We start from the raw sequence: 24,075 nt of genomic DNA on the forward strand, positions 1-24,075 counted from the left end.
TGCCTCCTGTCACTATAAATTAGATTTGACTCTTGTATCTGACTTCTTGTAGTGTAGTGATGGTTTCTTTGTTGATTTGTTTTTAATTTCATTTTAAAAATTTATAAATTCTTTTAAAATTTTATGTATTTATTTTTAATTCCTATTTTGGTAGTGTATGTCCTTCAGAGTAAAAGGGAATCTAGATGTATGGAAACTTGTTTTTTTTCTTTCTTTCTTTTTTCTTTTTGCAAGGGAGGCTTCCCCCTTTGCTAATAACATCTATTGCCAACCTTCCTCCTTTTTTCTCCCCCCAAAGCCCCAGTACATAGTTGTGTATAGTTGTAAGTTCTTAATTTTATTTTTTAAAAATTGTGGAAAGACAGACATAACTGTTCATAATTGTAACCACTTTTAAGTGCACAGTTCATTGGCATTAAGTACCTTCACATTGTTGTGCAGCCATCACCACCATCCATCTCCAGTCTATTTCATTGATTTCTGCTCTTATTTTCATTATTTCCTGTGTTCTACTTAGGGTTTATTTTGCTCTTTTTCTAGCTTCTTAAGGTGGAAGATTAGATCGACTTTAGATCTTTCTTCTTTCCTAGTATGAGTATTTGATGTTATACATTTTCTGTATCCCACACGTTTTGATATGTGTTCATTTCATTTGGTTAAGATAGCTTGTACGTGCATACTCAGTATGTAATGTGTCTTTTCTTTCTCTTCTGGCTTCCTTCAAGTTTTTTTTATTACTGAATTTCACCAATTTTATTATGACATATGCTGGTGTGGTTTTCTTTGTTTATTCTGTTTGGGGTTCATTGGGCTTTTTGGATTTGTGGGTTTGTAGTTTTCATCAAATTTGGGACTATTTTGACCGTTATTTAATTCAAATATACACCCTCCTCCACTTTTTTTTTTCCTCAAACTCCTTGTCCTACAGGCACTGAGGCTCTATTTAGTTTTTTTCTCGCTTTATTTTTTAATTTGGATAGTTTCTAATGCTTTGTCTTCAGATTCACTCATCTTTTCTTCTAGAGTGTCTAATTTGGTGTTAAACCCATCTAGTGAATTCTTAATTTCTAATGTTGTATTTTCTATTCCTAATAGTTCCATTTGGATCTTTTTTATATTTTCTATTTCTCTCCTCATTATGTTTATATTTTCTTTTAAATCCCTGAGCATATGTAGAGTATCTGTTTTAAAGTTGTTGCTAATTCCATCTTCTTTGACATTCCTGTGTCTTGTTCTAGTTAGTGAATTTTTTTCCTTTTTATAGGTCACATTTTCCTTCCTTCTTGCCTATCTAGTAACTTGTGATTGTATGCTAGATACAGCTTTCGTGCCTGAGTATTCTTCCTGTCTTGGTCAGCTTGGGCTGCCATAACAAAATACCATAGACTGGTTGACTTAACAGAAATTTATTTCTCACAGTCTGGAGGTTGGAAGTCTGAGATCAGGGTACCAGCGTGGTCAAGTTCTGGTGAGGACTCTCTTTTTGGCTTGGAGATGGCTGCCTTTTTGTCTTCACGTGGCAGGGGGAGGGGGGACCTCTGGTCTCTCTTCCTCTTAGAAGGGTGCTAATCGTGGAGGCCCCACCCTCATATCCTCATCTGACCCTGATTACCTCCCAGAGGCCCCACCTCCAAATGCCATCACTCCCAAATACCATTGGGAGTTAGAGCTTCAGCATACGAATTTCGGGGGGACACCTTCAATCCATAACACTACCTTAATAGTATTAATTCTTTTGAGTCCAACACCTTTTGTTAAATATTGTGTGTGAGATTCGTTCATTCTATTGTATATAGTTGTAGATCATTCATTCTCATTGTAGTGTAATATTCTGTTGTGGGAAAGTATCATTTGGGTTGTCTACAGTTTTATGCTGTTAAGACCTGTCAAGAAATATAAAAACATACCAGAGTTGGAGACCTAAATTATAGGGATGTCCCGGGGTTCGTGTGGCTGGGCTGAAGGAAATCCTGTCTTTCGTCTCTGGGTCCAGATGGTTTTAGCGTGATAGTTTAATGCAGGACTTGGCAGGCTACGGCTTGCAGGCCACACTTGGCTCTCTGCCTGCTTTTGTACATAAGACTGTATTGGAACTCAGCCCTGCCCCTTCGTTTACGTGTTATCTGTGGCTGCTTTCCTGCTGTAACAGCAGAGTTGAGTAGTTGAAACAGAGATCATCCAGCGCGCCAAGCTGGAAATATTTACTATCTGGCCCTTCACAGAGATGTCGACTACTGCTTACTGTCTTGGTTTTCTGCTGACTGTTCATCCCTGAGCTGTGCCAGCATGGCAGGGACTAGGGTCGGGGTGAGGCTGGGTTGGGAGTTCCTTCTCTCAGTTGCCCGGGGAACTGCCTGTAACCTCCCCTGGGGGACTCTGCCCCTCGGCCTTCCTTCCTTTCAGAGGCTTTGACACAGTCAGATTCCTGGGCGGGGCCTGGGGAGGGTGTGTTCTGTGTTATCGGGGAACACAGAGCCCTCTGGGGAGTCCTCACCCTTCCTCACGGGCTGGCGTGAGTTCGATGGCTGTGCTGGGAAGAGCACACGTGCTGTGGTTCTCAGAACCGCCCTTCCGGCAGGAGGAAAGGCTGGTGTGTGACAGCCGCGTGACCCTATGCAGGGCACCGTCCTGCCTGGGCCTGTTCCCGTTGTAATGAGGAATCTGGCTCCACCATCCTCTCTGGCTCCCAGACTGTCCACACTCCCACTGAGAAGTGGCTTGATTTGGCCTGTTGTACTGTGGGACTGTTTTGAAGGGAGCACTCCCTGCTCTGTGTGGGAGTCAGAGTGGCCATAGTCTTGAGGGGCAAGGCCTCCTAGACCCGACAGATACCCTGAGCCTCCTGCTGAGCCCACTGGGCACCCAGGGCCAGGCTGGATCTAGGGCCTGTGCCCTCTGGCGTCCTTTCTGGCCAGTGGTTGAATTGTTGACTTTTCTGGGGGCCACGGGTATCTCCTGTGTTCTGAACTCCCCAGGCCTGGAGTCAGGAGGGCCTGTTCTGGAGATGCCAGGACCATGGGGTTCCCACCAGGGCAGCGGGAGGTGCTGGGTCCTTGGAGGCCATTGGTCTCCAACTGCTCAGCTTTGCAGGTTGACAAACTGAGGTCCAGGAGAAGGATGGCTTGTTCAGAGCCACAGGGTGAGTGGAGGACAGAGCTGAGACTGCTCCAGCCTCCTTTACTCCCTGCCCTGTTTTCTTTCCATCATCCTTTCCTACCTTACTTGAAAAACCTCCAGAAGGCCCTGTTTCCAGACTCTGCTTCACTGGTGTCTCCGGAGGCCAGTGAAACAGATGTCTCTGGAAAGGAGGACCTTGTCTTAGGACAGACTGGCGCGGGGAGTTTTTGAGGGTGGGGTGCAGAGTATCTTCAGTCCAGCCACTGCTGCTGGTATTGAAGGCCCCTCCGTGCCTCTGCTCTGCCTCCACTGCGGGAGGGCAGGGCTCGCTCAGACGTGCCCTGTGCCCTAGGGTAAGCAGGACACCTGTGACACTTCCTTCAGTCCTTACAACCTCCTGTGACCCAGGAAGGGTCGCCTCCATTTTGCAGAGGAAAACATCGGCTCAGAGAAGTTCTTGGACTCGCACTAGGGAGGTGCAGAGTGGAGATGGGAACCAGGCCTGGCTGACCTGTGCTATTGCTCAGCGGGCTCTGGACGGCCTCTCGTGTCAGCGGCTTGCTCTTGGGTTTCCTTCTGGTTTTCTCTGAGGCTTCCACAGGCGGCCCCAGGGAAGGCACTCTGTGAGCGTGGGCCTGTGTCAGCAGGGGAGCTTGCAAGAGCCAGGGGCCGGAGGGCGGGGCCTGAACGCCTTGCGATGCTGCTGGTGGTTTGCCCTGAGCTTGCTGAGGTTCCCTCTGGGGCCTGCAGTATTGCCTAAGTGCTATTACACACCCGGATGTGAAATCTTCCAGGGGCCAGGGCCACTAACTTGTGGGTAATAAGGGGCTGCTTTTGACCTACTTGGTGTTGAAACCCTCCCCCAGTCCAACAGGGCCTGACCGGGTGTCTACACTGCTGTGTGACTTGAACCTGCTTGGATAAGGTGCTTGCTTGTGTGGCAAGAGGATCCCATGTGTCTTCTGGACACGGCAGGTCCAGACCAGCCCCAAGAAGACCTGGCCCCTTCCTTCACAGGGCCTTTGCCTAACGGGCAAACGTCAGCTGTCTTGACAGTGACCCACACGGAGGCTCTGGCCCCTGATCCTGGTTGGGACATAGAGTGATCCTCCCCACCTGACAATGGGGTCCTTGGCTCTAGAGTCACACAGTGCAGAGCCCCTTCTGCGGAACTCCCCCACCACCAGACCTGTGCCTGCCCTGGTGGGGTGGAGGGTGCTGGCTGCTGCTCGCTCTTCCTGGCTTGGGGGACTGGTCTGTGGGTGGTCAGGAGGTCCAGAGACACTCAGGTTTGGTTCTTAACTCTGCCACCAGCTAGCTGTGCGACTTTAGGCAGATCACCAAATCATTCTCCATCTGAGCTTTCCCATTTGAAAAATGGGGGTCATAGTGCCAGCCCGATGGGTGGAAGGGGCTCTTTAGGTGTAGTGAGTGCTTAATACAGTGTCTGGCACCCGAGAAAGGGTGGTGCTGCTTGCCTTGGTGACCACAGTGGTGTGTGTCCTGATGGTCCAAGGCTGGCCTCCCTTAGGGCTTGGCGGGAGTTGGGCCCCATTCTTTGGGAAGGAATTTAATTAGATCAAAGAAGAGAGACAGGGAAGTTTACTCTGAGGCTGGAGGCACCCAGCTCAACTGTTACTCCCCGATGGCTGGCAGCCGGGGAGATAGACCCGCCCCGTGGACCATCTGCCTCGGCGAGGCCCAGGAAAAGGGCTCCGCGGGGAGCTGGGTGAAGCTGGCGAGCGTCCTGGCTCATTCGTGGGGCTGTTGTGTGAGTTCCCAGACAGGTCACTTCCCCTATCTGGTCCTCGCTCAGTCTCCTTGAGTCGAAAATGACTATTGGTCCCCAGAGTTCCTGCCATGGGCCAGTGTTCATTGAACCCGTGATCTGACATGTGACCCCCCTCATCCCAGTTCCTTTCTTTCTGGTGCAAGTTAACTTTAGTTCTTCCTTTGAAACAGAGTGGCAAAAAACACGAGCCCTTGTTGTTAGAGCTAGTCCTTGTGAGGGAAGGAGAACTGCACTGTGGTGCAGGGAGCTGGCTTCTCAAGCTGATCGTGACTCAGCAAGGGGTTTCTCTCCATCCTTGTAGTACCAGGTGGTGGGTGGATTGTCATGGAAAGTGATTAGGCAGAGGCTGGAATCCTTGTTGGGGACACTGGATGGGGGCTAGGGATGTGCTGCCTCTAGGCCCTGTCTTGCTCTGATCCTGACGCCCCTGTGTAGGGCTTGACCGTCGACCTGGGCTGGGCTGGGCTTGTGCTTGGCCCTCATTTGCTTTGAGTGCATTTGGGTTGAGTTAGACCTGAGAGTGTGCCTGGAGGAGAGCTGGAAGGACCACAGGCAAGGACTGCCCTGGTCTTGGAGCCCTGGTGACTGGCTCGCTCATGCCTACTCTGTACCTACTATGGGCAAGTCCTTCTCCAAGTTTTTGGGGTACAACCCTGAGCAAAACAGAAACATCTCTGCCCTCAGAGGGCTCAAGGGGGGGAGACACACTAGACAAACAGCCCTTGTGGTCTAGGATAAGCACCATGAAGAAAATCAAGCAGGGAAGGAGGTCAGGAGTGGTGGACGGGGAGCTGTCCACCTAGGATGGAAAAGGGAGGCTCTGAGGAGGTGAAATTTGGAGAGACCTGAATGAGGTGAGGGAGGAAGCCAGGAAGGGATATGGAGGAAGAACCTTCTAGGCCGAGGGAATAGTGTCAAGTCTCTGAGGCAGGGAAGAGTTTGGTGAGTTCAAGAAATGGTAACAATGCCAGGGTGGCCAGGGGAGTAAGTGGCGGTGGGGGAGATGTGGGCCAAGCCCCGGCTGCGTAGGCCTTGTGGGCCATGGCAAGGAGTCTGAATTTTTTTTTTTTTTTTTTAAGATTTTATTTATGTATTTTTCCCCCCAAAGCCCCAGTAGATAGTTGTATGTCATAGCTGCACATCCTTCTAGTTGCTATATGTGGGACGTGACCTCAGCATGGCCGGAGAAGCAGTGCCTCGGTGCGCGCCTGGGATCCGAACCCAGGCCGCCAGCAGCGGAGCACGTGTACTTAACCGCTAAGCCACGGGGCCAGCCCAGGAGTCTGAATTTTATTCTAAGTGTAAAAGGAGGTCCTTGGAGAGTTATTGAGAAGGGGAATTATCTGATCTGTATTTTTGAAGGATTCTTCTGGTTGCTTGGGGATCTGTGAGGAGAGCGCAGGAGGCCCCTGTAGGGGTGGGGCACGGGCAGGTGGGAGCAGAGAGTCGGGGAGAAAACTGGTCAGAGGCACTATGGATTTTGAAGGTAGAGTCAGCAGCAGGTCCTGGTAGGGTGAATGTGGGGTTAGAGGGAAAGAGAGGCACCAAGCTTGAGGTCTAGGGTTTCTTTCTTAAACAAATGAGTAGATGGACAGTGGTGCTGTCCAAGGAGAAGGGGAAGAGTTAGGGAGTTGCTAGTTGGGATTTGGGAGACCAAGCCTCCATTTGGGGCATGTTAAGATTGAAATGTGGTCTGATGTCTTAGGGGGACAAGCCAGGTGGACATGAGGATGTTTAGTTTGGGAGTGGCTGGCACTGGAGATGAGGTTTGCGAGCCAGCAGTGTGTGGACAGTATTCAAAGCCGTGTGAACTATGAGATCATCTGGAGGGGTCCTGGGAGGGCGGGGTCCAGGAGTGACAGTCAGGTTCCCAGCATTTAGAGAGGTCTGGAAGAGGAGGATTACCAACAGCAGAGACTGAGAAGGAGTGACAAGGAGGGTGGGAGACAACCATGAGTGTGCGCTCTGTGGCCCCAGAGCCTAGTGCCTCAGTGCAGGAGGGGGGCCCCAGCTGTGCTGGATGAGATCAGAGAAGCTTCCAGCTCCGAGAGAGGGGAGTCAGTCACTGGGGACCTTGAGGAAGGGTGCAGAGGACGCCTACAGGACTCAGCAGGCAGCGACTGGTCACCCTCAGGCTTGCTTCCCGTGCCATGTGAGACACCTAGGGAGAGAAAGGAATTGGTCATGCAACTCATCAAGAAAATCAAAGACCTTCCTCAGCTGGTTAATTCGATGGGAGGACTGAGAAGTGGGAAATCAGCGAGGGTGCCAGAAAGGCCTGTTCGTCGGCTCCCTAGAATGTGAGTCCCCACGGCACAGGGGTCTCTGCCCAGGGGCTCGGGGTTGTCTCCAGTGCCGGGACCTAGGATGTACTCAGTCAGTATTTGTTGAAGGAACGAGTGAATGAGGAAACGAATGGATTAAACAGAGACGGGGGCTCGGGGCCCTTCTCCCCACTGCTTGGAGTTTGGGCCTGGCCCTCTGGCCCGTGTTCCGCTTTGTGAAGTGGTGGGGTTGGGCCTGCAGGCATTCTTCACTTGGGGTCCACAAACTGCTGCAGGAGCCAGCTGTGAGGAGTCTGTGAAGCCTCTGAAATTCCATCAGAATATTGGGCACGTGAGCATTTTCTGAATGTGATCTTTGATCCGAGAGAGGTCGAGAACCCCAGGGCATTCTTCACGGGCCTTTCCTTGCCCCCACACCAGCGGGAGCCAGCCGTGAGTGCCGTGGCAGGGACGGCCTGAAGTCTGAGCATGCGCTCTGGAGCGCAGTCACAGACACAGACCCGTGGTTCATCCTGTGGTTCTGGTGAACGGCAGCCCCATGCCCGCTTGGCGTCAAGTAATGAAACAGCAGAGTGGGAGGCTGCTTTCTCTGCAGAGGTCCCCTTTTGTTGTGGTGCAGAGAGAGGACCGAGGCAGCCTCACTGGGTCCTGTGGGGGGAGGTGGGGCTTGGGGGCACAGCTTTTCTGGGGTGAGCACATTGCGTAGTGCAGGCCTGTTTTAATTGTGACTCGTAACCCAGCCTTTCCCGAGCACACGTGCCCATGCAGAGCAGGTGCCGCGCAGGGCCCGGCCCGTGCAGCGGCGCGTCTGTGCGTGGTGGCAGAGGTGGTGTGGGTCTTGTGCGGAGCCTGTGAGGGCACCTGGGGCGATTCGTCTTAGACAGCAGAGAGTGCACCGAACTGAGTGGAGGGTTTGTGGGATGGGTGGGAAACAGGGCGGGGCTGGATATCTCTGACTCTGTGGTCTCTCCAGGACAGTCTGCTCCCAGATCTCTGGAGCATGGGGCCGTCTAGGGTTGAAGGAATGTGTCTGAACGGTCAGGGAAGGAGGGGCGGGTTATCTGAAGAGCCTTGCCGCCCGTCATCTGCAGGGGCTGAGGGGGGCCACCTTGCCCCGGCTCCACCCATCGTGGACACGAGCCAGGAGCATCCCCTGACTAGCAGTGTGCTCCCTGTGAGAAGCACGTTCACGGTGCTGGTTTCCCTTCCTGGTGCTGGTTTCCAACCTCACTTTTTCTCTCTCTCCCTCTACCCCAACCCCCGCTGCCCCTGCCCAGTTGGCTGGAGTCGTCTTCCTGGGAGTCGGACTGTGGGCATGGAGCGAAAAGGTAGGTGTAATTGTCCCTAGGACCCTGAGCATCAGGCGGCCACAGCTGGATTCCTTCAGCTTTTCTGTCCCTTCCTCTAGACTCCCCCCTGACAAGCACATCTCGTGCAGTGTCATCATCTGCACAGAGCAGCTCGTGGAAGCAGTCACGGAACCTACAGTGAAAAGCCCTGGGCTCCTCTACCAGCTCTGCTTCCCCGTGGGGGTGTCTGCTAGAGGCCGGGCTGGGCCTGCTGGGCTCTGAGCTCCCTGAGTGCAGAGCCTCCCTTCTGTTCCCAGAAGCGCCAGGTTGGCCAGGGGTTGTCCGCAGCTGTGTCCAGGGTAGGCCTGGGGCCACCTTCCTGACCCTGGCTGTGCTTCTGCGAGCCAGCAGCCCCTCCTGGACAGGGTTGTGTTTATTCCTGAGACCCTCCCCCACCTGAGTCAGGGAGCAGGGCACTGTCATACGCCCCCTGGGCGTCCCGTGGGCCAGGGACAGGTCTTCACGCACCTGTGAACCCCTTCGCCCTGGCGTGGAGGGGAGGTGAGGAGGGGAGACCAGGCTCTGACTGTCGGGAAGGACAAGGGGCACTTGGGACCCGGGAGGGACCAGACCAGCTGTGGGCATGGTGGAGCTGTGGCGCCACCTTATGCTCTGTGGTGGGCCGGTGTGGGCAGGAAACAAACCCAGAGCCCTCGTTGCTCTGGGGACCTCTCTGCTTCCGGGAGGAGGAGGCACGAGCGCCTAGGTCTATGGGCTTTCTCTCCATGGCCTTAGGAACTGGATAGGACCCGCTCTTGGGTCTGGGCACCTCAAGGTGGCCTGTGAACCCCTGAAGGGGAGGAGCTGAGGTGCAGGGTCACCTGGTACAGTCCGTGGCTCACAGTGCCACCGTGTGGCTGCCTGCGGGACAGCGGCTGCCCGGCGAGCAGAGCCGAGTGGACGCCCAGTGTCGGGTGCCTGGCTCCTGCTCTTTCTCCTTCCTCCGGTGAATCCTGCAGAACCGCCCTGTCCATTGTGGTTGCCGCTAGCCACATGTGGCTCTTTACATTTAAATTAATTAAAATGAAACACAAATTAGATTCGTTTCTTCAGTCCCACGGCACGTTTCAAGTACTTGTAGCACGTGTGGCTGGCGGCCACCACTCTGGCCGGTACAGACACAGAAGACCCCCATCGTCACAGAGAGTGGACAGCACCACCTTGCTCTGCCCTCAGTGGGCGTGTTCTCCACCAGAGGTCCATCTCAGGAGAATGGCATTCTCTGTGAATTGGGGGCAAAGTTGGCGGACTAATAATGTCGCTTGCCAGGTGGCCAGAGGCCAGGGTCAGGCTGTGGCCCCAGAGTGCCTTGACTGCAGGCCCCCCAGGTCCCCTCCACCCTAGGCCTGGCAGAGGCACCCTGCAGGCTGCAGAGGAAGCGTGGGGTCTGCCCGGGGGGCACTCACAGCCTGGATGGAGATCAGGATCGCGGCATGTGAGGGCCCTGGGGCTGAGGTGGGCAAGGATCTGCTGGGCAGAGGAGTGTGTAAGGGGGCAGGCGGGCAGGGACCATGCTCTAGCCTGGCTTTTAATGAGAGGACTGAGCCTCGGAAGGGAGGTCCCCATCCCCAGTTCAGTTCCAGACACAGCCCAGTCCCCCGGGGCACCCTTGACTCCCTTCGAGGCTGATGCTGTCCCGCTTTCTCTGCCTCTTTCAGGGGGTGCTCTCCGACCTCACCAGAGTGACCCGGCTGCATGGAATTGACCCCGTGGTGCTGGTCCTGATGGTGGGCGTGGTGATGTTCACGCTGGGGTTTGCTGGCTGCGTGGGGGCCCTGCGGGAGAACATCTGCCTGCTCAAGTTTGTGAGTGGCCTGGATACAGGGTGGGAGGAGACAGGGAGGCAGGTGTGGGCTCTGCTGGGCAGGCTAAACCTTTACCTGGTCAGATGGGAGCAGCTGTTCCGAGCCTCTCCAGGCCCCAGCAGGAGGGGCGGGGCGGCCCTTTATACCCTGCCGCCCACTGAATGGTGAGAGTTCAGGAAACAGTCCGGATGCACCAACTCCTTGTCCCTGGATAAGCTGGGCCTCTGGTTTTCAGCTCCTGGTGGGAGGAGTGGGCTGCTTACAGCCCACCCCCAGCAGAGCAGAGGTTATCTGTCTACTGCTCACCTGTGCCCTTCCTGGCTGAGATGAAAACACGTTGCCAGTGAGGTTAGGAAATCATTTCCCTCCTCGAGGGTCTGTGAGTCTGCTGGGTGTGCGATGCAGAATTCTTAATTTCCTGGCAGAACTCAAGTTACTAAGAGTTTGGTTTTATATTTAGATAAAAATTCATTTTGCAATTCATTTGGTTAAAATTAAATGGCAACTGGTGGGGAAAACACATAATCATGTTTTGTAATGTATTATTTGTTGAATTGATTAGCTCAAGCTTTCTCATTCCTGGGCTTATTTTAGAAACCAAAACGTGTTTTTTTTCCTAATTTTTTTCTTCTTAAAAATATCACGTTTAGCATCATCTACATGATTGGAGATTGCATTTTGGAGAGCCTCGTGTGTATGTGTGTTTATCTGTGTGCGTGCATGTGTGTTTCCCTCTTATTTTGAAAGGCTCCTCTGCCTCTGCTGGTTGTGGCACAGGTGCTCAGTGAGCTGTGTGGCCAATGATAGTGGCTGTGAGGACACGCTCTGTGGGCCCGGAATCGGCTCCGTGAGAGGGGAGTGCTCCTGTAGCTGTGGTGGGCCCTTGCAGATGCCACTGCTCCTATGGCCGGGGCAGCCTTGCTTCTGGAGAGACCTTTGTGCAATTGATTGTCATGCACTCACATATAGAGTGGGTATTGGTAACACCGGCCACTCCGGAGTTGTCAAGAGCACCACAGGGACTCAGGTGTCCTGCATGAGTTATGCGGCCTCGGGCTCCTACCCCTAAAGTAGGGGTGACGTTAGATTTCTAGCAACTCAGATGGTTGTGTGTGGGGAGAGGTGTCAGACGGTGTGTCTGGGGCACAGGCTCTGCTCTATAGGAGCTGATAGCCTGGTGGGGCAGGGCAGCCTTTCATCCGGAGATGGGGTTTCCTTCTTGTTGGGGTAGGGGCTACTTCCTGGGAAGTGGCTGGCACACTGGCCTGGAGTGTCTTGGTACTTTGACTCATTTGACTCCTGCCAGCAAGGCAGTGATGTGGGTGGGGTGAATACCTCCATTTCACAGATGCGGTGGAGCTGCCCAGGGGGACACAGCCTTTACTGTGGGCTTCCCGGAGCTCCACCGGGTCTCAGGTGCAGAGCTCTTTGGGCAGAGGTGGTTCTGGGTCGGACAAGAGTGCGTCTGGCTGTGAGGCTGCAGATGTGGTGACTCTGCTCATCCTCGTCCCCTGCAGTTCTGCGGCGCCATCGTGCTCATCTTCTTCCTGGAGCTGGCCGTGGCCGTGTTGGCCTTCCTCTTCCAGGACTGGGTGAGGGACCGGTTCCGGGAGTTCTTCGAGAGCAACATCAGATCCTACCGGGACGACATTGACCTGCAGAACCTCATCGACTCCCTGCAGAAGGCCGTAAGCACTGCCCATGGTGGGCTCCCTGATAGAGCGCGGCTTTCTCGGCTTTAGTGTGTGCATGCTGTGCGGGGCAGGTTCGTGGGGTCGGGGCTGTCTCTCCTCAGCACGGCAGGCAGCGGGGGCCAGTGGGGGGACTGGTTAGTGTGGGTTTGCCTGCTCACGGTTGCCTGGTGCTCCAGGCGTGCTCTCAGTGTGCCCTCCCCCATTTGGATTGGGCCGGCAAGTGCGGCCGCCCCTGGGGCCACCCGCCCCCAGAAGCACAGTCCTCTCCTCCCCCTGGGGGCCCCGATCTCTCCAGCTCTGGGACCCTGGGCGCTGTGAGTACCAAGGGGCAGAGCTCTGCCTCCCCAGGCGCGTGACTCACCGTCTGAGGCTATTCCTGTCCCTTCCTCCCCAGGACCTTTTCCCCTTCCTGTTTGAGAAGGCGTGGTGCCTGGAGGAAGCTTTCTCAGAGGGAGAGGAATGTCCTCCCTGGAACGTGTCCTGGGGTTTGTGGGAGCAGTTCCAGCCGTGCCCCTGCTCTGTCTGGCCTCCCTCCCCTCATGTGTGGCTGCACCTGGAGGCTGGGACCACAGCCGTCCCTCCCCCGGGAGGAACCCACCTCCCGCCATGCTGCCTCTGCTCCGTCAGAAAACCTAGCTTCCTCAGGACTGAGAGGAAAATAAATGAGAAAGCATTAAAAATAACTATGATCTGCTCTCATTGTTAACTAAGACTCGTTTGCGCTTGTTTTGTGTATCATGGGATCCAGCAAAACCCATTCACGTGACCAGAGACTCTTTCTGTGTTGTTAACGGTGGCCTGTATTTGTCTGTGATGGTCACCCACCCTGCCGTTGTCTGATGCCCCTCGCTGTGCCTTTTCTGTTCCATGCTGGGCTTTTCTCTGCATTTGCAGAGCCCTGGCTGGCTGGTGTCCAGCAGCCCGGGCTGGTTCCTCCCTGCACTGGCCTTGAAGACATTGTAGTTTTCTCCATTGCCTTCTTTCTCTTTTAAAAATAAAGTTTCCCAGAGGTTTTCAGTAAATTGTGGCGCTTCCTCATGGTGAAATGTTAGGTAACCATTAGAGAAACGAGAACTTGAGGGTGGGTGGGTCGACGGGTTTATCTTAGAAGTGAAGAAGCCAAAGTCCTGGTTGTGTGTGTGTTGCGACGCGGCCGCAGGCCTGTCAGCTGTGGGGGCAGTGCAGTCATGCGTCTGCCCGCGGACCCGGCACCCTTGACATCACTGCCAGGCTCTCAGCGGGTTTGGTCTAACAAGTTTTTAGACGAGTGGGGATTTTCTTTGAGCTGCACCAGTTCGGGGGAGGGGAATTGCAGGGCAGAGACCCCAGGTCGGGGCCGAGATTTGACTGCGTTCCCGTTCAGCCTGGCCCCAGCTCCTTCCTTGGGGTGGACTTTCAGCAGCTGGTCTTCGTAAAGAGGCAGAGCAGGTAACTAGGGCAGCCTAGGAGGTGCCTTGGGGTGGGAGATGCACTGCTCACAGGAGGTGTCCCCTTGGGGGTGATAGAGGACACATCGGAGGTGCAGAGGGGCCTGGGAAGAGAGCCAGAAGCCCCTCCAGGCTGCAGGGAGAGCAGGAAGGGAGAGCCCCAGGGTGGGGAGGGACTGGAGCAGGTGCTCGGTGTCCCGTGTGGAGGCCGGGGCGCCGGGGAGCCAGCCACACATGTGGGATGCGGGAGGTGTCACAGCCGCAGTTTCCTTCTTAAAGGGCTACCTGGGTTGTGTTGCTCAGCATCTCTCTGGGTGTGGAAGGTCAGTGGGGTGGGCCTCGAGTTCTTTTTGTGGTCTGTGGAGGCACATGTACCCCGGCACTGATGCCTGTGCTGGGTGGCCGTAGCCGTGGCTCAGAAACCTTGATGGTTCTTGGCATCTGTGGTTGCAGAACCAGTGCTGTGGGGCGTATGGCCCTGAAGACTGGGACCTCAACGTCTACTTCAACTGCAGTGGTGCCAGCTACAGCCGAGAGAAGTGCGGGGTGCCCTTTTCCTGCTGCGTGCCAGACCCCGCGGTGAGTCAGCTTGCGCCTGGGCCGGAGCCCCCGCTCCTGGAGCCGAGCGTTCCCGACTTGGGCTCTGGGCCGCTTCTCTCCTGCAGCTGGGTGACTGCCCCTCCTGCCTTCTGCTCGCCGCCCCATGGCTCTGGCAGTTCTGAAGTCCTGTCTCTGTCAATTCCAGGAGGCTTTGTACCTGGCCCTCCCTGGCTGTAGTGTCTGGGTGAGGCAGGAGAGAGACGGTATCGTCCTCGCTCGAGGGGCTGGCACTCGGGGCTCCTGGACAGGATGCTGTGAATGTGAGGAGCCTTGGTCTGCCCTGTCACTCTCCTGTCACTGGAGAAATTGCCCGTCTTCCAGCCCACAGGGGCAGTAGCGGGTACGTTATTATCTGGAGTCAGTGTCTCACTGGTAGAGAATTCTTTTCTGTTCCTCCTCCTCCATGCATTTTCATTCCCAGTCCATGGCCCACGTCCTTGGGTTCCAGACACTGAGCTCTTGAGATGACCTGTGAGGGACCACTGAGCATTTGCCTGAACTGAGCTGGAACAGAACCGAGCCCTTCACAGAACTTGGTGCCATGTTATATGCCTGCTTCTGGGCCCCAGGGCTCTGAGCAGGCAGGGTGTCGTCTCTGTCATGTGGGCAAGTTCCCCAGGCGAGTGGCCCAGGTTTGGGGAGGTTGCATAGCCAGCATGTGTGGTCTCCGCTGTGACTGTGAACTAGTTAACCAGGATAATGTCTACCTCTTGGCACCGGGACTGGCAAACTCAGACCCATAGGCTGAATCTGGCCTGCTCTCTGTGTTTGTATGACCTGAGAGCCAAGAATGGTTTCAGCCATTTTTATTTATTTATTTCTTATTTTTTTGTGACGAAGATCAGCCCTGACGAAGATCAGCCCTGAGCTAAGCTCTGCCAATCCTCCTCTTTTTTTGCTGAGGAAGACTGGCCCTGGGCTAACATCCATGCCCATCTTCCTTTACTTTATTATGTGGGACGCCGCCACAGCATGGCTTGACAAGCGGTGCGTTGGTGCGCACCTGGGGTCCGAACTGGCAAATCCCGGGCCGCTGCAGCAGAGCACGCGCACTTAACTGCTTGCACCACCGGGCCAGCCCCGGTTTCAGCCATTTTTAAATGGTTAAAAATAAATCAGAAGAAGAGTAATATTTTGTCACATGTGAAAATTGTATGAAATTCAAATTTCAGTGTCCATAAATGAAGTGTTATGGAAATATAGCCCTGCCCAGTTGTTACATCTTGTCAGTGCTCCTTTCATGCTGTAGTGACAGAGCCGAATAGTTGCTGCATAGATGGGTCTAAATATTTACTGTCTAGCTCTTTGTACGACAAGTTTGCCAGCCCCTGTCCTAGCATGAGAGGTCAGTTAGCAGCATGATTGAAGGACGTGAGCTATAAAGGAATTTGAACAGGTGTTTGGCTGGGACTTTTCTAGAGCCTTCTACCATCAGCTCCTCAAGAGAACAGAAATGCTGATTTTTTTCTGCTTTTCTTACAGCAAAAGGTCGTGAACACACAGTGTGGATATGATGTCAGGACTCAGGTGAGAACGCTGGTCCGCACAACGGTGCCAGTTCTTCAGGTTTACTCTCTGTGGTCCACCTTCCGATGTAGCCCAAGTGCAGTTTGGCTGGGAGAGCTGGGGGGGATGGAGCTCGAAGGTGCGCCTCAGCCGGGAGCGAGCTGCGCAGGAGACACCACTGGGCACGCTCCTTCCTTAGCAGCAGGACTCACGGGAACAGTAAGGGGTGTGATCCCAGCCCTGGGAACTCTGGTCACAAAATCTAGCAGTTGTCACCTTAGTGGAAAGAGGTCGGACGAAAGGTTTGGGCAACAAAGACTACATTTTTTTTGAAGAAGAAAAAGATCAGCCCTGAGCTAACATCTGTTGCCAATCCTCCTCTTTTTGCTGAGGAAGATTGGTCCTGGGCTAACATCTGTGCCCATCTTCCTCTACTTTATATGTGGGACACTGCCACAGCATGGCTTGATGAGCGGTGCGTTGGTCCACGCCTGGGATCTGAACCTGCGAATCCTGGGCCGCCAAAGCGGAGCGCACGAACTTAACCACTGCGCCACCGGGCCAGCCCCTAAGACTACATTTTTAAGAGACTCCTTGAGCTCCAGAAGGTGTCTGTTATATAGGGATTTAGGATGAAGCTGCAGGAGCGTATGCTTGGTCCAGCCGCCATACGGAGGCAGTGGAGATAACAGGAGGGAGATGGGTCTCAGGGCAGGAGCGGGCTCAGTCCTCCAGGGCTTCTTCAGGCCGCAGGGAGTGTGCACTTGGCTGTGGAGAGAAGAGAGTCCCTAGTCCTTGCTCTGGTACCTCTGGTGACATGGCTGACTGCTATTCTGAAGGAGGGAGCTCGGGGAATGTGTAGACACCCCTCTTGTTGGCCCTGGGCACTTGGGATGTGTCCCTCCAGTTTGGGAAACCTCAAGTCCTTCTGCAGTGGCCTCTATTTCACAGGGACAGGCCTATGTCAGTGTCAGCTTCTCCAGTGATAAACTGCATTGCCACTTGTATTAGTTGCTCAGGCTGCCATAACCAAGTACCACAGATTGTGTGGCATAAACAGCAGAAATTTATACTTTCTCCCTATTCTGGAGGTTAGAAGTCCGAGATGGAGGTATTGGCAGGATTGGTTTCTTCTGAGGCCTCTCTCCTGGCCGCCTTCCCCTCCCTGTGTCCTCTGTGTGTGTCTCTGTCCTAATCTCTTCTTATAAGGACACCAGTCATGTTGGATTAGGGCCCACCCTTATGACTCCATTTCGTTTACCTGTTTAACGACCCTATTTCCACATATAGTCACATTCCGAGGAACTGGGGGTTAGGACTTCGACATAGGAATTTTGCGGGGACACAGTCCAGCCCATAATACCACTACACTGAATTCCTGTTTCATCAGTGTTGCCATGGTGAGGCTGGTAGGTGAGGGGCCAGGCTGGTTGCTGTCTGTGGGGTGGTGGGTATGTGTGTGGGGTTATCTCCCGTGCTCACCTATCCTCCAGTAGGGGGCCAGATGGGAGGCAGCCGCTTGGCTAATGACTGGCTCTGGCTCCTGGAGCCGAGCTTCCCTGGAGTGGGGGGGTACAGTCTGAGAAGCCACTGTCCATCTGTCCTTCTCGGGCCAGCTCCTCTGACTTGGGAGACACTGCAGCCCCCTTCTCCCAGTTCTCCCTCTAAAAGCACATCTTCTTTCTCCAGGCTGTGGAGGGACGGTGGACAAGCTGACTTTTACATCTGTGGAGGCCCTGGCAGAGTGGGTTAAGTCGTAGCCAGGGAGCCTCTGTTAGGCAGGTTATAAAAGGCAAACCGCCCAGGGAGGGGCAGAGACCGAGACAAGTCCATGCATTTCTTCCGGGGAATTCTGTCCGTCCTTGGTGCCTGCCTCCTAGCTCCCTCATTCCCATGGAGCTTTGCCCTGCCACCATTGGGAGCCCTCTGGGAACCAGGGTGGGGACTGCCCGCGTGTCACGGGCTCAGGCCTCTCTGGTGTTTCCCTGCAGCTGAAGAGCAAGTGGGACGAGTCCATCTTCACGAAAGGCTGCATCCAGGCGCTGGAGGGCTGGCTCCCGCGGAATATCTACATCGTGGCTGGCGTCTTCATTGCCATCTCCCTGCTGCAGGTTTGTGCCCACTGCCCTTGGTGGCTTCCTGTCTCCTTCTGGACTGTATCCCTTCGTTTGAACCAGATTTCACGTGTGGAAAGACATTGGTGGCCAAGGGGACAGTGAGGCCTGAGCTCACATTCCGAGGTGCCTCAGGTGGATAGGTTGGTGTCTGCTGGGAAAAGAACTGGTAGGAGAACGTCAAGAATTCCGTGAATCAGAGAAGCCAGGAGTTGTTCCAGTGCCGGGGCTCGTCAGGAGAAGCTGGCGGCCCCGAGCCGCCTCTGGGACAGCTGATGCTGCTGCCTCATGGGAAATGCACCGTTTAGAAAACGTCTGGCTCCAACTTTGCCTTGCAGAGGGTGACTGATGTGGATCCAGGGCCCCAGCTGTTCACAGACTTTCCTCCTCCACTCAGTGAATGTCACAAAGGAAGGCTGAGAGACAGAAGCGTCTACGAAGGAAACAAAAAATTTACTTGCAAAGCAGACAAAGGATTCAGACTTCAGAAGAACTGGCTCATCAAATGCAAACCACAGCAAGAGTTTAAAGGGAGGAAAAAAAGCAGAATTCCTAAGGTTACCAAGTTCACGTTAGTCTGTTCCTGATAGAAGAACATGTGTCTTCCCACTTGATTATCCCGGTCACCGAGGTCAGGACGTAGCTTCAGACACCAGCACAGCCATAATCAGGGACACTCTTGGTTTTATGATGGAATCCAGGTTTACAGTAAACACGTAAGATTTGTTATTTTGGGAATCAGAACCAGTCAGGGTGACCATGTTATTTTTGGTTTAACCCGGCACAGCGGGTGTCCTGACCCATGGGCTGTGACGTGCAGAGCTGTGCTGGAGGTGGGCAGTGCGTCTCTTTGCTTCTGTGGTGCCTGCTCTGTGCCTTCCAGGCTCCAGGGAAACAGCGGAATAGACCCGAGACTCCCTTTTGACCCGTGGGTGGGCCTTGCTTTGCCACATGCTCAGTTGTTGCTCTTGGTGCGTCCTCAGTCTCCGCAGGGTGGGCATGGCGGTGGTGTGCAGTGCAGGATACCACACCACCTGCCCTCTGCACCCGCCCTCTCCCTTTGGGCCCCAGCACTGACAGCCACTGTCTCTGCTGGCTTTGGTTTCAGATATTTGGCATCTTCCTGGCGAGGACCCTGATCTCGGACATCGAGGCGGTGAAGGCAGGCCATCACTTCTGAGGAGAGAGGCACGCGAGTGGAGCTGAGCCACGCCATGGAGGCCCAACCCTTCACTGTCGTCACTGTGGTCCCGAGGGAGGGAAGCGGATCACCCTGCCAGAGCCAGCACCCCGTCTTCAGCATCAGTGTGACGTGACCTCTGTTTCTGCTTGCTGGTGCTGAAGACCCAGGGGCCCCTCTTAGCTGCACAGACTTGTGAACAAGACCCCTCCTGGGCAGGGTCTCCCAAGAGACAGAGAGTGTGTCTTTACGTGGGGCTAGTGACTCTTCGGGACAGACAGGGTTCCTGTGGCTGCAAGGAGGGCTTCTCTCTGTCCTCCTGGAGCCCACGTGCGTTGGCAGGCACCCTGGCCTCCTCTCCACTCGTGTCATCGGTGCTGGCCAGGAGAGCAGCCACATCTTCTGTGAGGGGAACGTGGGTAGGGGACCAGCAGGCGTGGACAAGACTGCTCGCAGCAGCAGGGGCACCGCCTGTGACTGGGGAGGGGAGGGGCACGAGTGGACCTCCGAGTGCCAGTGGGGCCTGTGGTGTCTGCCCGCGTTGGGGGTATTTGAGGATCCTCAGCCGTGTCCCAGTGACATAAGCCTGAGCCAGTGTGTGGGCTGGTGCCCCTCCCAGGGCAGGAACTGTCTCTGGTCTCAGCAGCATTCTGCCCTGATGGCATGAGGGGCAGTGGGCATGGTTCTTCCGAGAGTTGGCTCTTCTTTTCTAAGGTGTGTAAATAGTTTATTTATAGGGTAAGAGTGTTCTCACACTGCTTCGCCATTTCCTCTGACATTGTCCTCTGAGCAGCCATCCCCAGTGTCTGGGACTGAGGCCATGCCTTTCGGTTCCCCTGAGCGTCACATGACCCAACCCATCGGCTTCTCCTTTTCATCCCTGAGCCCAGGTGCACACACGTGCTTCCCCTTCTGCTGTGCCCCGGGCACACCTGCACTCAGCTGCCCTCCCCAGCTCGGCCTCACTGTCTCTGGTCTCGGTGCTACTGAAACCCTCACCCAGAACTTGAATCCTGACCTGCCCCCCAACTGCAAGGCCAGGGAGCCCCAACCAGAGATGGCCAGCCTGAAACCTTTGGCCAGGGCTCCTCTCCAGGCTATGTGCTGAGGGCTGGCCGGCTGGCCTGGCATTTACCTCTCCCTGGAGAGAAGCTCTGCGGCCAGGCCCTGGGCCGAGCCGCAGACCCCAGCCCGCAGCTGCACAGACGCTGCAGACATTGTGTTCTAACTTTGGTGGTGACTCCCTCCCTGGATCGGGGTGTCTGTGGTCACTGCCTCTACCCTTCCTGTCCAGGCTGTCCCGGGCTTGCTCTTGGAAATGGAGTCTGTCTCCTGTACTGAATAAGCCCCAAGGGAGGGCAGGGCGTTCGTGCGTCTGGCTGGGCTGCTTTCTGACGCTTTTCTGGATCTCCTGCCAGTTCTGTCCTCACGGTTGAGGGGTCGAGGGCTGCCTTCACCTGCTCGCCTGAGTGTCCGTGCTGGTGTAGTGGGTACCGGGGGTGTTGTGTGGATGATGTTGTTACAATTTTTTTTTTACTGTTTTCTCTATAGACTAGGGGAAGAAGAATGCTTTTGTTAGGAAGTGTGGTGCTTTTCTTTGGCTGCCAAACTCGTTTATGGAATATATCTTTATACTAACGCTGGCGTTTGGTTGTTTTTGTCCTGGGTCACACCAACGTAGCATTAAGCATCTCGGGGAGGCTCGGCTGCCTTGGGAACCAGCGGGGTTGGTGTGGCTGGTACAACAGGAGGTGGGTGGTGGAGGCGTCTGTGGTGGGCACAGTCTCAATAAATTCTATCAAGTGAGGTTTTAGATTCTTTGTGCCCCTCCTAGTTGTCCTCTGTGTGGAGGTGACAGCTCTGCACAGGCTGGCTTGTGGCTTAGTTACGCCCAGCTGAAAGCACAAGGTAGAAGAATTTGACCCCGCAGGCCTGGAGGAAATGCAATTTTAGGTTGTCCTGTCGGGCCCCAGGTGGTATGACCCAGGCCACAGAACGTGGGGACGCTGGGTTGGAACCTGGCGCTGCCGCTGCACGAGATTCATGTCCTGGTCCTGCTGGCCTGTCTGTAAAGGGGCTGGTGGCAGTGCCCACTCGCCAGGGACCTCTGACCCGGCCTGCCCTGGGGGAGCTGGTGGCCGCAGACCCTGACTGCTCGTGTGTGGGCCCAGCACCTCCTGGTCAACTCCTGCTGTCCCATCTATTCAGGGAGACCTGGTGGCTGGACCCCGTGCAAGCCTTTTCACAGGTCACAGCCCAGTTCAGGGTGAAGTCTAGCTGTGACTTTTTCAGAGGTAGGTTTGTTTTTCAATTAGTTTACAAAACTTTTTGGTGATTTTCAGCCATCTCATCTGAGTGAATGGTTGGATGAGGGTAGAAGAGAAACCCCGAATAAGGGGTGCGCCCAAGGGAGTCCCCAGTGCACACTGGCTCCCTGCATGGAGCCACAGTGCAGCCTCCTGGTCACCCCCTGCCCAGATGCCCTGAATCCACGTGCTACCTGTCCTCAGACCATGGAGGCCAGCTGTGACCTGCGCTTCCCCTCCCAGCTCCCATGCACTCTCGCTTTAGGGTCTCAGGGTCTTTCCTTACCCTTCCTGTGCTTGCCGCCCGCCTCCTCCCAGGACTTGCTGCCTTGTCCCAGCTCTTCTTCCTCTCCCCGCATCACGGAGATCCCATCCCAGACAGCTTAGCCCTCTCGCCTCCCCCTTCCTTTGCCAGGCAGCTTCTCGTCTGGGCTCTCTGAACCCACCACCACCCTCCTCACCCCGGTCACCAGACTCTGGGCCTCTGCAGCACCCGGCGCCCTGGACCACCCCCTGCTCAGAGTCCTCTTTCTGCCACCCAGGCTCGCCCGGTGTCCGACCCGCCCCACATCCTACTCATGCCTCCGGCTGCCCCTCCCACTGCCTAGCTCACCAGTCTCGGGGCTCTGCCCACAGGGCAGTGCTGAGAGCGGACAGGAGACTGTGCTGTTGCAGGAGAAGCCTGCACTCAGTGTCCCCACATGAATGACAGTAAAAATTAATAGATGCAGAACCTTCCTGGAACTTCCTGGAATGTGGGAAGTGCTTAGAGGACCTAACAGTTAATAAACTCAGTCACCTGAACAGCTCTGAGGAAGCCATTGTTGTGCCCAAAACATGACTCGGAAAAAGGTAAGTTCCTGTCGAGGATTCGGGAGAGCCGCGTTCACACTCTAGAAGCCTGGCCGCAGAACTGTGCCCGCAGTTAAAATAGGAGGTTTGGTGCCTGCCAGCCCTGAGTTCTGAATCTCTGGCTCCTGCTGAGCAAAACCACAGCCAGGGCACGCCTGAGAAGAAGACTGTCCAGTTCACTGGGCTCTGCCAGGTCGACAGGCGTTGGGAGAAAGCCGGAGAGTGCTGATCCCTGCCTCTACACCTGGATTTGGGTGCCCCGTTTTGTTTTGGGGGCCGGTGGAGCTCAGCCTCACCTGGCACTGGAGGCCCTGACTCTGGGCAGCAGGCTCACTTCTCTGCAAGGCCAGAGCTGCCGTCCACCCAGCAAGCCTATGGAGGGCTTTCTGTGCTGGGCAGTGGGCAGTCGGACATGGCTGTCTCTCCAGGAGATACTGTGCAGCGCCTGCCACTGGGTAATGGGCATGCATGTGAGTGTAGGCCACTGCAATCTTAGGGACCCCTGGGGAGAGCTCCCCTGAAGGAGAGGCTGAGTAGAGGCCAGCAGAGACAGGGCCTTAGTCTCAGCAACAGGGACCACTGACCGCTTCTTGGCCAGCAGCCTCAGAGCATGGACTGCAGAGGCCCTGAGGAGGGGGAGGGCCTGTCGCAGAGGTCCCAGCACCCAAGGCATCCTCTTGTCCTGGGAAGTCAAGTGAGTGGGGCAGCTGTATGACGAGTTGCCCAGGCGTCAGGTGAGTGGGGCAGTTGTATGACGAGTGGGCCTTCAGCTCCGGGGTCATGAGTGGTGTCCACAGGGATTTTAGGTTGTCTGCCTCTAAACCGTCATAGCCTGTCCCTAGTGCTGGATTTTGGTAGAGGTGCTTTCCTGTGCTTGTGTCTGTCATCCAGGAGGATGCTGCCCTGCCTTCCAGGCACACTTGCCCTCCTGTGCACTGTTCTCACGATCCGGGGATTCTCTTCAGAAATCCAGACAACCATACACCTTTAGGGCCTTTTAGTTCCTTGTAAAGTCAGTGCCACCTGGCTTTTCCTCCTCAAGGGCTTTAGTAAGGGTATATGCATTCTCAAAATGCTTTTGGGGTCTCCACGGTACCTCAGGAAAGCCTGAAGTGGACAGTGTAGAACGGGAACTGCAGCATGACTTGAGGAGGAAGAGAAAAGTCATGGCTACTTCCTGTGGCTCTTGTTCTGGTGAAGGCACCACTGTTAGAGACCTCGGCTTTGAAGAAGCAGGAAGTAAGCATTCCCTGTAACAGTCTGAGACAGTGGTTTCTTCTCTCAGCTTTGCTCCTGTGCACCGTGTCTCAGCAAGGGCTTTGAAAACATGGTTTAATAACTACTAAAATAAACTATATCACCCTGGACTGTAATTTTATCACCTCAAAGCACTTTTAAACTAGTCTTTTTTTTGTTTGGTGAGGAAGATCAGCCCTAAGCTAACATCCATGCTAATCCTTTTTTTTTTTTTTTTGCTGAGGAAGACCGGCTCTGAGCTAACATCTATTGCCAATCCTCCTCCTTTTTTTTTCCCCAAAGCCCCAGTAGATATTTGTATGTCATAGTTGCACATCCTTCTAGTTGCTGTATGTGGGATGCAGCCTCAGCATGGCCGGAGAAGCGGTGCGTCAGTGTGCACCTGGGATCCGAACCCGGGCCGCCAGTAGCGGAGCGCGCGCACTTAACTGCTAAGCCAGGGGGCCAGCCCGTAAACTAGTCTTTTTTTTAAATAAATAAGTAAAGCAATCTAAACATAGGAGAGTGTGAAGTGAGAAGTATCTCCTGTCCCCCAGAGGCAGCCACCAGTAAGTCCCCTTCCAGGAGATGTCTGTGAAGATGCAAATATCTTTTTCACACAAGTGAGAATTATATTTTACAAGGTATTCTACAGTTAGTTTTACTTAGTGTATCTCAGAATATTTCCCCACCGGCGCACCCCCCCCACGGTGTGTTCTCACGGTTACACTGTCCATCGCAGGTCGGCCACGTGTGAATGAACCGTCTGTACAGGGCAGTGTGTTTACAGGCACAGGGAAAAAGACCCAGTT

At 54.6% G+C, this 24,075-nt stretch overlaps 1 protein-coding gene across 5 annotated transcripts in view; it reads left to right on the forward strand.

Annotated features, from left to right (window-relative positions):
* The window catches only part of TSPAN14 (tetraspanin 14), a 57,079-nt gene extending 36,571 nt beyond the window's left edge, over window positions 1-20,508 (forward strand). For 2 of the 5 annotated variants that reach the window (XM_058542786.1, XM_058542787.1), the window contains exons 3-9: window positions 8,472-8,522; window positions 10,202-10,348; window positions 11,866-12,036; window positions 13,923-14,048; window positions 15,552-15,596; window positions 17,567-17,686; window positions 18,798-20,508. In XM_058542786.1, the coding sequence (XP_058398769.1) occupies window positions 8,472-8,522; window positions 10,202-10,348; window positions 11,866-12,036; window positions 13,923-14,048; window positions 15,552-15,596; window positions 17,567-17,686; window positions 18,798-18,869 (732 nt within the window). In that variant the 3' untranslated portion in view covers window positions 18,870-20,508. Of the gene's footprint in view, window positions 1-8,471; window positions 8,523-10,201; window positions 10,349-11,865; window positions 12,037-12,436; window positions 13,065-13,922; window positions 14,049-15,551; window positions 15,597-17,566; window positions 17,687-18,797 lie in introns of those variants that run through there. The other 3 variants (XM_058542784.1, XM_058542788.1, XM_058542785.1) reach the window with 3 other exon arrangements.
* Window positions 20,509-24,075: the final 3,567 nt, after the last annotated feature.

The sequence above is a fragment of the Diceros bicornis genome, chromosome 6, assembly GCF_020826845.1.
Source record: "Diceros bicornis minor isolate mBicDic1 chromosome 6, mDicBic1.mat.cur, whole genome shotgun sequence".
Taxonomy (NCBI): Eukaryota; Metazoa; Chordata; class Mammalia; order Perissodactyla; family Rhinocerotidae; genus Diceros; species Diceros bicornis.